Source organism: Bubalus kerabau, chromosome 1 (genome assembly GCF_029407905.1).
Source record: "Bubalus kerabau isolate K-KA32 ecotype Philippines breed swamp buffalo chromosome 1, PCC_UOA_SB_1v2, whole genome shotgun sequence".
Classification (NCBI taxonomy): Eukaryota; Metazoa; Chordata; class Mammalia; order Artiodactyla; family Bovidae; genus Bubalus; species Bubalus kerabau.
In genome coordinates this window covers 61,847,858-61,863,036 of record NC_073624.1, presented here as the reverse complement: position 1 = coordinate 61,863,036, position 15,179 = coordinate 61,847,858, and the positions used below count along the sequence as shown (strand labels likewise).

General features: G+C 39.8%; 2 protein-coding genes across 6 annotated transcripts in view; one reads left to right on the top strand and one right to left on the bottom strand.

Moving 5' to 3' along the window:
* Positions 1–15,179, top strand: part of ELK3 (ETS transcription factor ELK3) — a 266,287-nt gene that overhangs the window by 18,831 nt on the left and 232,277 nt on the right. The window lies entirely within an intron of this gene.
* Positions 3,301–15,179, bottom strand: part of LTA4H (leukotriene A4 hydrolase) — a 30,865-nt gene continuing 18,986 nt past the window's right edge. The window contains exons 11-19 of one of the 2 annotated variants that reach the window (XM_055576719.1): positions 14,940–15,051; positions 14,235–14,379; positions 13,015–13,118; positions 12,517–12,587; positions 9,527–9,581; positions 7,822–7,917; positions 5,031–5,113; positions 4,276–4,380; positions 3,301–3,587 (exon numbers count right to left, since the gene is read on the bottom strand). In XM_055576719.1, the coding sequence (XP_055432694.1) occupies positions 3,470–3,587; positions 4,276–4,380; positions 5,031–5,113; positions 7,822–7,917; positions 9,527–9,581; positions 12,517–12,587; positions 13,015–13,118; positions 14,235–14,379; positions 14,940–15,051 (889 nt within the window). In that variant the 3' untranslated portion in view covers positions 3,301–3,469. The remainder of the gene's footprint in view (positions 3,588–4,275; positions 4,381–5,030; positions 5,114–7,821; positions 7,918–9,526; positions 9,582–12,516; positions 12,588–13,014; positions 13,119–14,234; positions 14,380–14,939; positions 15,052–15,179) is intronic. The other variant, XM_055576728.1, reaches the window with a different exon arrangement.

Sequence of the window (15,179 nt, the reverse complement as noted above, 5' to 3'; positions counted from 1 at the left end):
GTGCAACCCCATAGACGGCAGCCCCTCTGTCCCTGGGATTCTCCAGGCAAAAACACTGGAGTGGGTTGCCATTTCTTTCTCCTAAAACCTTCAGTGGGGGTAAATGGCCCTTTTCTGGGCTGCTTTCCTTCTTCTTTAGCGTTATAAAGAAGTTATTTTTTTTTCATTGAAGGATAGTTGATTTACAGTGTTAATTATTGCTGTACAGCAACCATGATTCAGTTGTATATACATATATACATTCTTTTTAAAATAGTCCTTTCCATTATGGTTTATCACAGTATATTGACTATAGTTCCCTGTGCTATACAGGAGGACCTTGTTTATCCATACTATATGTAACAGCTTACATCTGCCAACCACAGCCCCCCACTCCTCTCTCCCCCAGCCACCTCCCCAGTAGCAACCACCCGTCTGTACTCTATGTCTGTGATTCTGTTTGTTTCATGGATAGGTTCATTTGTATCATATTTTAGATTCCACATGTAAGTGACATCATATAGTATTCATCTTTCTCTTTTGGACTTACTTCACTTAGTATGATAATCTCTAGTTGCATCCATGCTGTTGCAAATGGCATTATTTTGTTCTTTTTTATGGCTAAGTAGTATTCTACTATATATATATGTGAAAGAAAGAAAGTGAAAGTTTGCTCAGTTGTGTCTGACTTTTTGTGACCCCATGGACTGTAGCCTGCCAGGCTCCTCTGTCCATGGAATTCTCCAGGCAAGAATACTGGAGTGGGTGGCCGTTCCATTCTCCAGGGAATCTTCCTGACCCAGGGATCGAACCCAGGTCTCCTGCATTGTAGGCAGATTTTTTACCGACTGAGCCATCAGGGAAGTGCCTGTATATATGTACCACATCTTTATCCATTCATCTGTCGATGGACATCAGATTGTTTCCATGTCTTGGCTATTGTGAACAGCGCTGCTGTGAACACAGGGGTGCATGTATCTTTTTGAATAGTTTTGTCTGGATATATACCCAGGAGTGGGATTGCAGGATCATGTGGAAGTTCTTAGTTTTCTGAGGAGCCTCCATACTGTTCTCCACAGTGGCTGCACCAATGTACATTCCCACGTTGGATGATTCTCTTTTCTCCACACCCAGAAATTACTTATTTTTGTTCACTCAGAAATTATGTGTGAACCCAGCCTGGCACAAAGACATTCAACGTACACTTATTAGCTGAGTAAGGGTATGTTGAGCTGAGTAAGTGTATTTGCTGAGTACAAAGACATTCTACATACACTTATTGCTGCTGCTGCTGCTGCTGCTGCTGCTAAGTGGCTTCAGTCATGTCCGACTCTGTGTGACCCCATAGACGGCAGCCCACCAGGCTCCTCTGTCCCTGGGATTCTCCAGGCAAGAATACTGGAGTGGATTGCCATACACTTATTAGCTGAGTTAAATGTACATTGAGCTGAGTAAGTGTATTAGCTGAATAAGCGTAGCTGCCACTGAACTGGCTCCAGGTAAATCCCTATGAACATTTGTCTTTAGCGCCCTCTACCTCCTCCATCCCGTCCTTCAAGACCACCCTCCTGTATCCCTGGCCCCAATTCATGTTCAGTATCACTAATCAATGATATTAGCTCAGAGTATGGGGTATGCTTATAGATCAAGGGAAGACTCCTAAAGCATCACCTGCGTCCATGGATTTGCTCAAGTCCAATCACTTAGGGCTTCCCAGGTGGCCCAATGGCAAAGAATTTGCCTGCCAAAGCAGGAGATGCATGTTCTATCCCTGGGGTTGGGAAGACCCCTTGGAGGAGGAAATGGCAACTCCAGTATTCCTGCCTGGAGAATCCCATGGACAGAGGAGCCTGGCAGGCTATAGTCCATGGTGTTGCAAAGAGTCAGACACAGCTGAGTGACTGAGCATGCACACAATCGCATAGAATGTGATTATATCCCATGAATTTGAGCTGAACTCTGTCCTCTGATAGTCCCGGCATGGAGATGAGTGAGAGCAGGAGCTTGAAAAACAGAATTGCACTGCAGTGTAGAAACATGCCCAAAGGGAGAGGACTGTTTGGGAGAGTGAAAGCAGGGAGGTCTCAGGACTACAAGAAGGGTCAAGGTGTTTGCTTCAATTTAAGACCTTCCCCCTCTTTTTACTACATTAGCACTTTTGGAGGGTATTTAATGATGATATACCCCAACCCACATTTATCCTTCAAGACACCATTCGTCTTTGCTCGAGTTTACATGGCCAGATCAAACCTGGGTCAGAGTCTCACCTGTGGGAATTTGGAATTAGGACAGTCTCTCCACATGGTAAGAACTATCTGCAACAGTAAAGCTAGGGGTGGCCAGACTATACAAGGTGGGCCAGTTCAGTTCAGTCACTCAGTCGTGTCCAACTGTTTGCAAATAGAAATGGAAGATAAGAGTATTGATGTCTCTCCTGTCCTGGTGTCAGGGCCCTTCTGTCCATCCTCAGATGCTGATAACCTCCCCTTACCCTGTGTTCTTAAAATAATCCTTTTCCCTTTCTTAAAATAATAATAATAATAATATAATATAATAATATATATTATATATATAATATAATAATAATCCTTTTCCTTTTCCTATCTTAAAATAATCCCAACCCCTTTCATCGGGGTTGCTGTCACTTACGATCAAAGCATCCTAATTAATATAACAGTGGTTTCCAAGCTCTGTGCTGAGGCACCCTAGGGCACTTCATTACATTCATGGGGGTACGTTGTTACTCTCTCACTTGGATCAAGTTGTTGTATTGTTTTTAATTCTTTCTTTCTCTGTGTTGTATGCTGTTTGTTGGTGGAGAATGTTTGCTGATCACTAAGGAAATGAGGCAGGTTGAATAGATTGTCAGGTATACCTGAGGGAAGAAGCAGGGTATTCAGGTTGACCATCTGACCCTAACAGACAGGAGAACAGGCCAGCAGGGGATCCAGGTATGGGGAGCAGAGTGCTCCCCCCAGTTTATACACTTTTGGTAAGGGAGTTGATCCTATGTCCACCAGCTGGGTGATGAGCAAATCTAACCAAGTATTCATGTGTAAGTTTATTTAAAAAGAAAAATCTTAATTATGCTGAATTTTTGGTGTGCAGAAGACTCAAATTAGAGAGCTTAAAATAAGAGGTAAATAATAATATGTTGATATGTCTATCTTGTGACCATGCTGCTGCTGCTGCTGCTAAGTCGCTTCATATAGGGAGAAAATGAATATGAAATAATTGAAAAACCTGACATTTATAAATCAAAAGGTTAAGCTTTGCTAAAATTCACTGTACAAAGAACATGCCACCAGGGCTGCAACAGGGGGAGGTAGCTCAGCTTTATTTATGAAAAAAAAAAAAAAATCACTGACAAAACAATAAAAAGCCAAAACTAAAAAGACATTTTTAGTTACAATGTGAGCTGAAGCGTTGTATTTTTTTATGAATTTGATTTTAAAAAGAGAAATATCTGACATCAGCAATGGGCAGGTCCTTAATCCACTTTTAAATCCTTCCCCACAAGCATGGCAGTCACAGGGTGCATGGACGCTTTGTGCTCCTGGTAGGTACGGATGGCTTGATCACGGGACTTGTCAAAGGCAGCAAGGTCCCTGTGTTGGAAAAAAAAAAAAAAGATAATGACTTGTCGACTTGTTTTGGCAAATTTTATTATGCTTGCAAAGCAAACAGATTAATAATAGATATGCCAGGTTATATGTTTTCAGAATTCCTGTCAAATTCATAGTCAAAATAATTTCACTGAGGTATTTTTAAATTGTTATCTTGTGGGCAAGATAACAACTTTTTTCAATTTTACCAAGCATTCCTTTATTAAATGTCAAGCAACCTATTCTTCTACCTAATTGCAACATTTGAATTAAACAGGTTTGGCTTTACCTGCTTGATCCTTCTTGCATTTAACTTCAGACACTTTTTTCTTGTGCTTCCCTACTCACTAATGATCTTCTACTTGATTTTAAAGATCTTCCTGTGTATATAAGATTGCCTTCAATTTATTTCCTTTTCAGCAGCATCTAATCCTGTTTGGCTGGCCCATAACAGATAATCTTCTTAAAAAGCTAATGAAATCATCTCAAATTTAAAATATTTAGAAGTGTTAACTCCTATTCCAAAATTATATCTTTAACAAATTTTAAAATATCATTTTTAGATTGCACTTTACAAAGTATTATAGTAACAACAAAAATATCTGTTTAAGATTTTTCTTAAAAAAAAAAAAAAGATTTTTCTTTCCCATTCTTAATGTAAAGTCAAAGTACAGGGAGACTTGGTTCTTACTTGAATAAGGGCCGTGTAAACTTCATCCTTCCTTGTTCAGTTGCCATTTTTAGAGCCAAAGGAATTGCTTCCTCCCATTTCGATTGAATGCAGAGCCGTAACCATCTAAAAGGAGGATTTTAGGGGGTGTGGGGTGGGAAATGAGGTGGAAACAGGATATAACAGGCAGATCTGAAAACTTTTGTAATGACAAGTAATCCCATTATAGCTGCACTGCACACCACTTTGTATTATGTCCTTATTCTGAGAATCTCAAATCCTTATATATATCGTTCAATAATTGGAGAAGAGAAGGAAGAAAAGTGTGTTCTTGAAAAATATCATGTTTTAGAATTTGGATTATGTAGGTGCTCATGGGCCTAACATATGCGATTTCTGAAGGAATTAAACTTTGATTCAGGCTTATACTACCAAATTTAAATTAAGAAAGATGGACAGAATCAAAGATTTCTGACTGTTCCCATTTCAGAGCCCATTTGGTTAGTTGTGGAAGAGTGCTGATTTACCACTGGATCCTTAATTCTAATTTTTTTTTAAAGGCAAAAGCTTACAGAGAATTCTAACAAAAACTAATATGATCATATTACAGACACTGCAACTATTCCTTAAAGACCACTATAACTCTGTATATAAATGTAGTGAATTTAACAAGGATTTCTCGAGACTCAAGTATGTCTCACATGCTGCTTCCCCTTTCTCTATCTGTTAAACTAGTTTTCTACTTTCTTCCACAGAGACAAGTTAAAATGATGTACCTGAATCGTATTTCAGAATTGTTAATGGCATTGAAGTTGTACACCTCTTGCATTCGCTTTATGTGCCCCAATGGAAGAGGTGCCTAGAGCAAAATAAAGAAGTATAATGTATCATTTCAACAGGATTCCTTGGAAGAAAGGAGTGGGAGAGAAATTCTTAGCCAGATTAAAATCCTCAAGTGTATAATATAGCAATTAGTTAGATAAAAATAAACAAATGCACACTAAGATAAATTTTGTGCAAACTTATTCTGAATATGGATGTCCTGCTAGGAGGCAAAGTGTCAGTCACTCAGTCGTGTCCAACTCTTTGTGACCGCACGGAGTGTAGCCCACCAGCCTCCATAGAATTCTCCAGGCAAGAATACTGGAGTGGGTAGCCATTTCCTTCTCCAGGGGATCTTCCTCACCCAGGTCTCCTGCACTGCAGGCAGATCCTTTACCGTTTGAGCCACCAGGGAAGCACTATGAGCCAAGGGTTAATTTAATTTGCAAGATACATGGAGAATTAAATGAGAAGTACTCTCTTGAGACTTTTGGATGTGTATAAATACTAACTTTCAGACCCTTTCCAGAATCTTTCAAGTTCTTCCTTATACTTTACATATCTTAAATTTATTCTATTCTCCAGATTCAATCACAGTTAATTTTTTTCCCTCACTGAGTTCCCCCAGTGTTATCTTTGTATGTTTCCTCTGAAATCCCTTTTAAATCATCTATATCCCTACAGAATAGCAGTTTTTAAATTTTTATCTTACAGACCCTTTTCAGAATCTGATGACTAATATGTACCCTTTCCTTAAGGGGAAAGTACATATATAAACACAAACTTATGTGTACAGTTTCAGGGGGTTCATCAACTCTTGTGACCAAGTTGTGTGTGTGAGAGAGCGCTCAGTCATGTCTGACTCTTTGCAACCTCACAGACTATAGCCCACTGGGCTCCTCTGTCTGTGGAATTTTCCAGGCAAGAATACTGGAACGGGTTGCCCTTTCCTACTCCAGGGAATCTTCCCAACCCAGGGATCGAACCCACATCTCTTCCATTTCCTGCACTGGCAGGTGGTTTCTTTACCACTGTGCCATCTAGGAAGCCCCTGTGCCCAGGTTAACCCACCCTAAAGGGAGAACAAGTTTGGATGAAGGAGAGAAAGAAGAGTTCAGTTTGGTCAAGCGGAGAGTCTGTGGTGCCTGCATGATGCAGGCTGAGGAACCATGAGGTAGTCGGTAACTCTCTGCTCCAGCCATGACTTTTTCTTACAGAACCTCACTCCCACTCATTAACCATCTCTGCTCTCACTGACTGCGAGACCTTTCCCAAATCATTTCAGTTCAACTCAGCTCCAAGTCAAGCCAGGCTGGCTAGCTGGTTACAGTCTCGTCCTCAGTGCCCTTCCTCTCCAGTGTTTGATGTGCCTGCTCCCCAGTCACCCCATCATTTCTCTTTTCGCAGTTCCAGGAGACAGGGCAGGAGGGGCTACAGAAGTGTGTGATGACGGCTTCACGCACTAAAAAATGCTCTAAAGCCCCTGTTGCTGTAAAATGCTATTCCTCATCTTGTATCGATTCCACAGGAAATTCTGTTCAAAAGTCTCCATCCCTCTCAAGGTCCTTAGACCTAAGCGCTTAGGTCTAAGGACCTGTCTTATAATAAGAAAGACCTCACTGTGTCCTACTCAACATACAGTATCTCCTCTCAGCTGTGCATATTCATTTAATCCCCTGGCTTTGAAACCTTCAAGTCTGCCTGGACTTCTTCCTGTTAACCTCTAATCCAGTGAGTCCCCAAACCCCTCGCTCCATCCTGTGATCTCCTTCTCCTTGTCCTGTTCTTTCCCTTCCCACCAGCTCCCTCCCTCCTGTCCTGGGCTCCTTCGAGTCTCCCAACTAACTTCACTGCCAGCGTTCCTCATTCCATCCAGCCTCCCCAGCATTAGAGGAATAGTCGTCATAATCACCATTGCATCAGATGACTCGTCGTTATAATCACCACTGCATCAGAAGAAAGTGAAAGTGAAGTCGCTCAGTCGTGTCCGACTCTTTGCGACCCCATGGACTGTAGCCTTATCAGGCTCCTCCGTCCATGGGATTTTCCAGGCAAGAGTGCTGGAGTGGATTGCCATTTCCTTCTTCATGGGATCTTTCCAACCCAGGAATCGAACCCAGGTCTCCCGCATTGCAGGCAGACACTTTACCATCTGAACCACCAGATGACTCATCGTTAAAAATGTGAAATCCTTAGCTCCTATCTAGAATCACATCTAACATTCCTAGCTTGACATTCAAGACTTGTCACATCGGGTCCCAGCAGTCTTTCTCGTGTTCGCTCCATTAACCGCTTTCCCAAACCCACAGCTTCCTCCTCTTGCAGCACCAGCCACGCTCTGTCATGTTCTGCTCCGTCCGACTTGAATTTCTACCTCCCTGCTGACTCTGTTCTGCTCAGATCAATCCCCAGTCCCCCCAAATCCTTCCTGATTACCCCGGTTGGAAGGGAATCCTTCTTCCCTTTTTTCACAAATGACACCTAAAATTCCTTTTACTGCTAAATTTTGCATGTGTGACTGTTCCTAGTAGCTTATAAACTTTTTGAGGACACGGGATATTTCTTTCTTACATACTTTTATATTCAGCACTGTATTAAACAGCAGGCATTCAATCAACAAATGTTTTTAAGTAAACAAATGAATTTTAACAAATCATTTTTTTCTGTTAGTTTCCACATTAATACTTTTCCAATGCCGTGCCTTTATGCCCATTTTAATTTCTAATATTTTGAGCTAGTACTTACACTCTGGAGCATCTGTGCTAAAAATTCATTCACTTGATGGGAAGAGAAGTCTTTTAGGTCTGCTGAGCTGAATGAATTTAAATCATCATCTTTGGCCTGAAATAAATGTTGCCTGATTATTTACATTCATGTACAACTCAACAAAATGTATTGGTTTATCTGACATAAAAGTTAAGAAAGAGAAATACAAGGAGACATACAATTATAAAAAAATTAAGCATTAGCTATTTTAAATCATTCTGAGATGGCATCAGTGTAAGTTAAAGAGCTGATATGATTCCTAGATCTATATTACTTAAGAAAAATTAGATTGTTAAGAGTGGAGGAAACTTTTGACATCCTCTGCCATTTGCATTATATAGATTTCCAAAGTAAAGAAACACTGCAAAATACACGGCAGGTAATTTACAGGCAATTCAAAAATGTGGGTAAAAAACCATATTGCATATTCTTTAAAATACCACACTAAGGAACACATAAGTCTACAAACAGATCTTTCCCTTCATCTCCACATATTCTATTTTCCCCTGCTTAAATCTTGGAAATTGTCTAAGGAAAAAAAAGTCCTTCTGTACTTTTCAATTTAGGATTCACTGTGATTTATCTTTGAGGAAATGATTAAGGAATATTAATAAAGCTTATCAAAATGGGTATTTTTAGAATCTTTTAAAACAGTTTCAAATTATTTTAAACTAGGGTTTCTTTTAAAAGAAATATATGCAAAGGTTTGGAAAAAAAATCAAATAGGACCAAATGAAAAATTCCTCTGCTTTTGCTCCCTGTCTCTAAGTCCCACTCCTCAGAAACCTACATTAATAGTTCCTTGTATATCCCTCCAGAAAATTTAATGTATGCATATACATCTTTGTATAGAAACATTATTTTACAGCTTCCTCCCCTTCAAAATGCCCTTAATATCAGAACTTCTTCCCTTTTTAGAAACTGACCTCAATATTAGAAGTTACAGATCTCATTCTTTGCTTAAAAACATGCAAATTTAAACTATCGAGGATATACTCATTAGTGGTAAAAACATAAAGAGCAGGGGAAAGATAAAACCACAGTTCACGGTCATGGTTACATGGCAGGGCCAGGTGGGTGGAGAGAAGAATGAGATGCGGAGGGCCATGTACTGGCAGAGGAGGTACATATGTGTAGCCAGCCACTGCTCTGACAGGAAACTGTTGGATTTTATATTTTCTTATGTTCATATTTTATTTAAAACCAGAGTATCTTTGTCATGGTTTCTCGTTCTGTTTTCCTGATTTGCCTTACTCCTGATTTGGTTTCTTTTCCTTTTGCTGGCTTTCCCTTGGTTCTCCTAATACCTGGAGCTTTCTGCTCCTCTCTTACACTCCAGTCCCAGACTTTGGGGGAAACTGTGCCTCCCTATCTCTTCTTCTAAGGGCCCCTATATTCATCGTTCCCAAAAATCATTTCCTTTCCCCTAAGAGGCCTATATTCCCCTTTCCCTTTTAAGATCAAGAAAAATCAGAACCAATACCATCAACATCCATCTGTTTTCCCCTCAAATTTAACTTTACACACTGGGGGCTGGTATATGTTATTTTGGACAAACCAGACTGAATGAATAGCCTTTCCGAGCACATGAGTTCATAAGTAAAGCACCACTCCCCTACTTCATTGAGTAGAGACATATTTGTACAATTCAAAAAGGAGGCAAAAACCATACATTACTACTCACAGTGATCCATCTTTGACTCAAGGAAATGCAAGCATTTGTCAGGGTCATATCATAACTGCAACAATGAAAAAATGTTAGAGCTTATATTTTATACAAAGCCACATGCTTTTGCATCAATGCCATTCTGAAATTATAGAACATACCTAAATCTCAAAGTTCTTTTGAAAATAACCTCAGAGTGATGGCAATAGGAAATCTTCTACCTGATTTAAATATGACTGATATCCTCTAAGAACACAGAAATCCAAGTAGATACCAAATTCATGAAACACTGGATTATTTTGTTTTTTATTATTGTCTGTGCTGGGTCTTTGTTGCTACGCGAGGGCTTGCTCTCACTGTAGCGAGCAGGGGCTACTCTTCACTGTTGTGTGCGGTCTTCTCACTGCGGTATGCAGGCTTCTCAGTGTAGTGGCTTCTCTTGTTGTGGAGCACAAGCTCTAGAGCTTGGGTTCAGTAGTTGTGGTGACTGGCTTACTTGCCCTGAGGCGTGTGGGGTCAAATCGCTGTCCCTTGCCCTGCCAAGCAGATTCTTAACCACTGGACCACCAGGGAAGCCCCAACACTGGATTATGCATTGGAGAGAATGCCAAAACCTCATAGCAGAGACTGTCACACGCTTCAGCAGTATGTGCTGAAGGGGCTGGGCTGAGCATATGTAGTGTTTTCTGATGGCAGGAGCAGTTGCTGTTACACAGGACAACATGGCAAATACCACAAGGTCCTTGCCGTCGTGGATTTTACCTCCCATGGTTCCACCCATCTAATCATCCACCAGATCTGCCAGTAACTGCTGTGTGATAGGCACTGTCCTAGATGATGGGGAAATAATAGTGACTCCCTTGGGAGACTCCGAAATCTTGTGATTTTGTTCTTCTGTCTTCAGAAGAAAGCAGAATTAACGAACCCTGACCATTAAGCAAAGCAACTTATGTTAAGGTTTATGCGTTCTCAGCTTGGAAAACAAATCATGCATTTTGCAACAATGGAAAAGACCATGTAATGTGTGTGAAATTCTTGTAAAACATCTCTCTTTGTCTGTAAGTCATGCTTGCTTGACTTGAAATGTTTCTGTTAGAACACAGAGGTGTACCTTTCCTGCAGGGCCTAAATGAGGTAAGTTTTGATTAGAAGTGACCACAGAACTTGCTTTCAGACTTTGTGCCATGGGGCAAGATAATAAAAGGGTCAAAGCAGTGACCTTTTTGTTTGCATTTTGTTTTGTCGCCCCATGGCTTGTGGGATTTTAATTTCCTGATGAAGGATTGAACCTGGGCCCTTAGCAGTGAGAGCACGCAGTCTTAACCACTGTGCCACCAGAGAGTTCCCAGCAGTGATCTTTTCTGAATTAAGCTGTCAGTTTATTTTCATGAAGTAGTCAGGCTGTGGGCAGTGGGCAGAACCTTTTGACTGCCCTCGAGCCCAAAGTGGGACCAGAGGTCCTTGACTGCTCAGAATGTAAATTACCTTCAATTAGAACATGACTTCGGAGAAGGCAACGGCACCCCACTCCAGTACTCTTGCCTGGAAAATCCCATGGATGGAGGAGCCTGGCAGGCTGCAGTCCATGGGGGTCACAGAGTCGGACACGACTGAGCGACTTCACTTTCACTTTTCACTTTCATGCATTGGAGAAGGAAATGGCAACCCACTCCAGTGTTCTTGCCTGGAGAATCCCAGGGACGGGGGAGCCAGGTGGGCTGCCATCTATGGGGTCGCACAGAGTCGGACACGACTGAAGTGACTTAGCAGCAGCAGCAGCAGAACATGACTTAGTACTGATTTCATAAGAAACAGCAGGACAGTAAAAAAAAAATCTTCAGCTGGTCTGTTTCTTGGTGCCTGAAACTTCCTTCTCAATGTAAAAAAAAAATTAAATAAGGATTAGCCCAGGCAGGCGAAGCAACCCTTTCTTAGGGCAAGGTCCTAAGAAAAGTAACGAGTGACCCAGGTATGAGCCCTGTTCTCCTGGTGCTTCAGTGGAGTGAAGGAGAAAGACTTAATAATTACACAAATAAATTTAAGATTACAATTGTGGCAACAACTGTGAAGAAGTGATCCACAGCACCGAGAAACCCAAAATGGGAGGCTTGACCTAGTTAGAGAGGTCAAGGAGTGCTCCCATGAGAAATCGGTTCTTGAGTTGAGACTGGAATTAACTGGGTAAAGAGTACTCAGGTAGAGGGAACAGCAAGTTCCTGGCTGCAACACGGAACAGTCAGCATCTCTGAACAGGACTCTTGGAAGACCAGGGTTCAGGCCCCTGCTTTAAGGAGTGTGCTTTGTGTAAAAGGCAATATAATGGGTTGATGGCAACCAAAGTTTAAATCTCAACTCTCATTATCTCCTGTGCAACCTTTGACAAGACCCTTTACTCTAGCTAAGCCTAATATACCTCCTCTGGAAGTGGGGATGGTAATTTATGACACTGTTGTAATAATGAACATAAGGCTTTTGTGTTATTTTTCTTACTGCAAAGGTTTTCAAGAAAAGGGTAATATTCTTTTCTGTATCTCTCACCATCTTTGTGCAGAAAGGAGGCACTAAATAACTGTTGTTGTTGTTGTTGTTTAGTTGCTGTGTCAGGTCCGACTCTTTGCAACTCCATAGACTGTAGCCTGACAGGCTCCTCTGTCCATGGGATTTCCCAGGCAAGAATACTGGAGTGGGTTGCCATTTCCTTCTCCAGGGGAATCTTCCCGACCCAGGGATCAAACCCGCATCTCCTGCATTGGCAGGCAGGTTCTTTACCACTGAGACACCAGAGAAGCCCTCTCAGTAAATATCTGCAAGGACTTTAACTAATTTATATTTATAATATTACGGAAATTACTTTTTTGACCCCAGGGTTAAGGTTCTAACACCTAAGAACTCAACTCTTATTACAAACTAGTAATAGCTTAAGGAAGGCATAAAACTCTTTCAGATACTTTGAGGAGCTCTAGGATTTCAGAGAATGAGAAGGAAAGCTTTAGAATGTAAGCACTTACTTGGGTTTTACAGGGGGCAGTCCAGGAGAGTACAGCCAGGTGTTCCAATCCACTTGATTGAGAATATCAACCTGAGAAGAGAAGGCACACGCAGTTTGCTACAGAACAGTCTTTTCTATTGAAAAAAAAAAAAAAAATCTAAAACAGATTTTTAGGTCCTTAAATGTATAATTCTGTCTACAATGATGTGCAAGATAATTTTTAAGTCTCTCTGAAATAAATGTATATTAATCGGCAGTATTCTTTTAAATAAATAGGAAAATCAAGTACACACACAAATCTCTGAACATATTGTTGCAGATTGCTCTGATATAGGAAAATTCTACACATTAGTTCATCCTGTTGAGACCACATTTTAAATAGGAAAACATTCAATGAAAGACTAAGTCTTAAATTCTTGGCCAGTACCACTATCAGGCAACTCAAATCGGCCTAACAAATAGCTTTTAAATAAAGACAGATTAGGCATGCAAAATAAGAAAACTCTTAAAATCCAACCTTATCTTTAAAGTGGGAATACAAGAAATCCTTCCAGTTATCAGTAGTTATGCTCTTGTAGGAAAATTTCTCAACATAAGCCTTTAAGAATCCTAGGAAAACCTCTAAGGTGTTTTAAAAAGAAGAAAAAAAAGAAAAAGTCAATTAATAGATAAATAATTAGTTAATATATTTTTTTGGCACATTGTACTAAACAGCAGAGAACATTCAGAGAAAAAGAAAAGCAGAGAGAGCTACAAGGATAGAATAATGTCAAAATGTTCAAAAGTAGAGGTAGAATTTAAGTTGTACCTTGAAGAACATATGTAATTTGGTGGAAGGGAGAAAAGAAATCCTAATTAGAGATAAGAGGATGACATAAGACACAGAAAAGGAATACACAATATAAATTCTAAAAGCAATGATCCGAGTATGACTAGAGAGGAGGAAAATCAAATTGGACAGGCAGGATGGATCCAGATGAGGAAGGGCTTTCAAAGTCTATCAAGTCAAAGTCCAAAAGAGAGTACAGTTATTTATTTATCTAATCATAAGTTTTTATTTTTTTAATTGAGGTATCATTGATTTACAATGTTGTATTAGTTTTAGGTATACAGCAAAGTGATTCAATTATACATATCTGTGTGTGTATACATATATTTTTTTTCATATTCTTTTCCAAAAGAGAGTACTTTTAAATGCTCATCAATGGGGAAGGTTACATAAACTCCATACAATTGTTATTAAAAAGCATAAGCTAGATTTGTAAATTCTATTATGGAAAGATATATGTGAACCATTGTTGAATTAAAAAACAAATGTAAAAAAATATAGGACAAATATATAGTATGATCCATTTTCTGTATTTAAAAAAAGTATATGTACTTATTTGTCTGTTCATTTACACTGAGAAAAAGATCTGGAGCCATATACACTAAACTGAGGGACTCTCACTTGTCACCCCTATAACTTTCTATACCACATTAACTGTTTTCAATGAGCACAAGCTATTTTCCTAATTTTTAAAATATTGAAGAGGTTTTTTTTCCTTTGAAGCGAAGCAGTACAATTCAGAATTCAGGGGCTATCCAAGGTTTCAAATAGAGAGGTAATGTCAGAAAATGATATCGATTTCTTTAGCAGCTACATAAAGAATGAACTGGAAGGATAAGACAGAGAAAAAACAATCGTTAAAAACTTTATTACTCTTGAAAAAAAATCAGAAAATGCCAACTACTTGCCTGGTCCTCCAAGAAGCTGTTCAAGGTAAAAGAGTAAAGCAAAGCCCTTCTCATAGGGAACTGAAGAATATGCCACGTCAGGGTCTACGTTCGTCAGGTCAACCACGAGTTTGGTGAAAGGATGGGTCTCCCCAAAAGTCTTTATCTGTGGGACACAGAGAAAAGTTCAAATATGAAGTCTGGTTACCACCTTGCAGACAAGCCAGTAAGGAAGTGTTACTTTACTCAGTGTCGTAACTTTAGGGGAATCTAAATTTTAGGAGAATTTAGAGAGTGGTAATTATAGGATATGTTAGCACACATTTCTGGAAATCAATTAATGGAATGGCTACTAGTGTAAGATTCTGTAATATTTCTTGCCTAGACTAGAACAATGTTTCAGTGCCTGGTTAGCAAATTCAGCTCTCAGGAGAGAGCATTTAAAAATGACATAAATACACCAAATAAAATTCAAACTCATTGAATATATTCATTGCAAAGCCCCAGTAAGCTCCGACTAGTCATGAACACCACCATACACAGGATAAGGATTAACATGTAACAAGAGAACATAATACCAGCATCCGCTTGCTTTCCCATACTGGTAAAAATGACTTTCTTATTGCCATTTAGTACAGTGCAAAGTAAAGCTGCCTTACAAACTGAATCTTTGAGTTTGACTTACACAACCTGGGATGGATGCTTTTAGAAGTATGACTCATTTACCGAATTCTGGAGTTCTCCCCATCCACCCAGAGCGTGAAAATGTCTAAACTTTTCACCAAACAGTCGTCCACAAATGTGGCGTTCCAAGTATACGGTATGTCCTTCATTTAACCTGAAAAAAATTGAAGAATAAAAACACTGGCATGGCTGAGGAAAAAAGGCATGTGATCAACAAGATCTTTTCTTTTTGGTGTTTCTACAGAGCAAAGCAATTGTAAAGTGTGAATACTCCACTCTAAG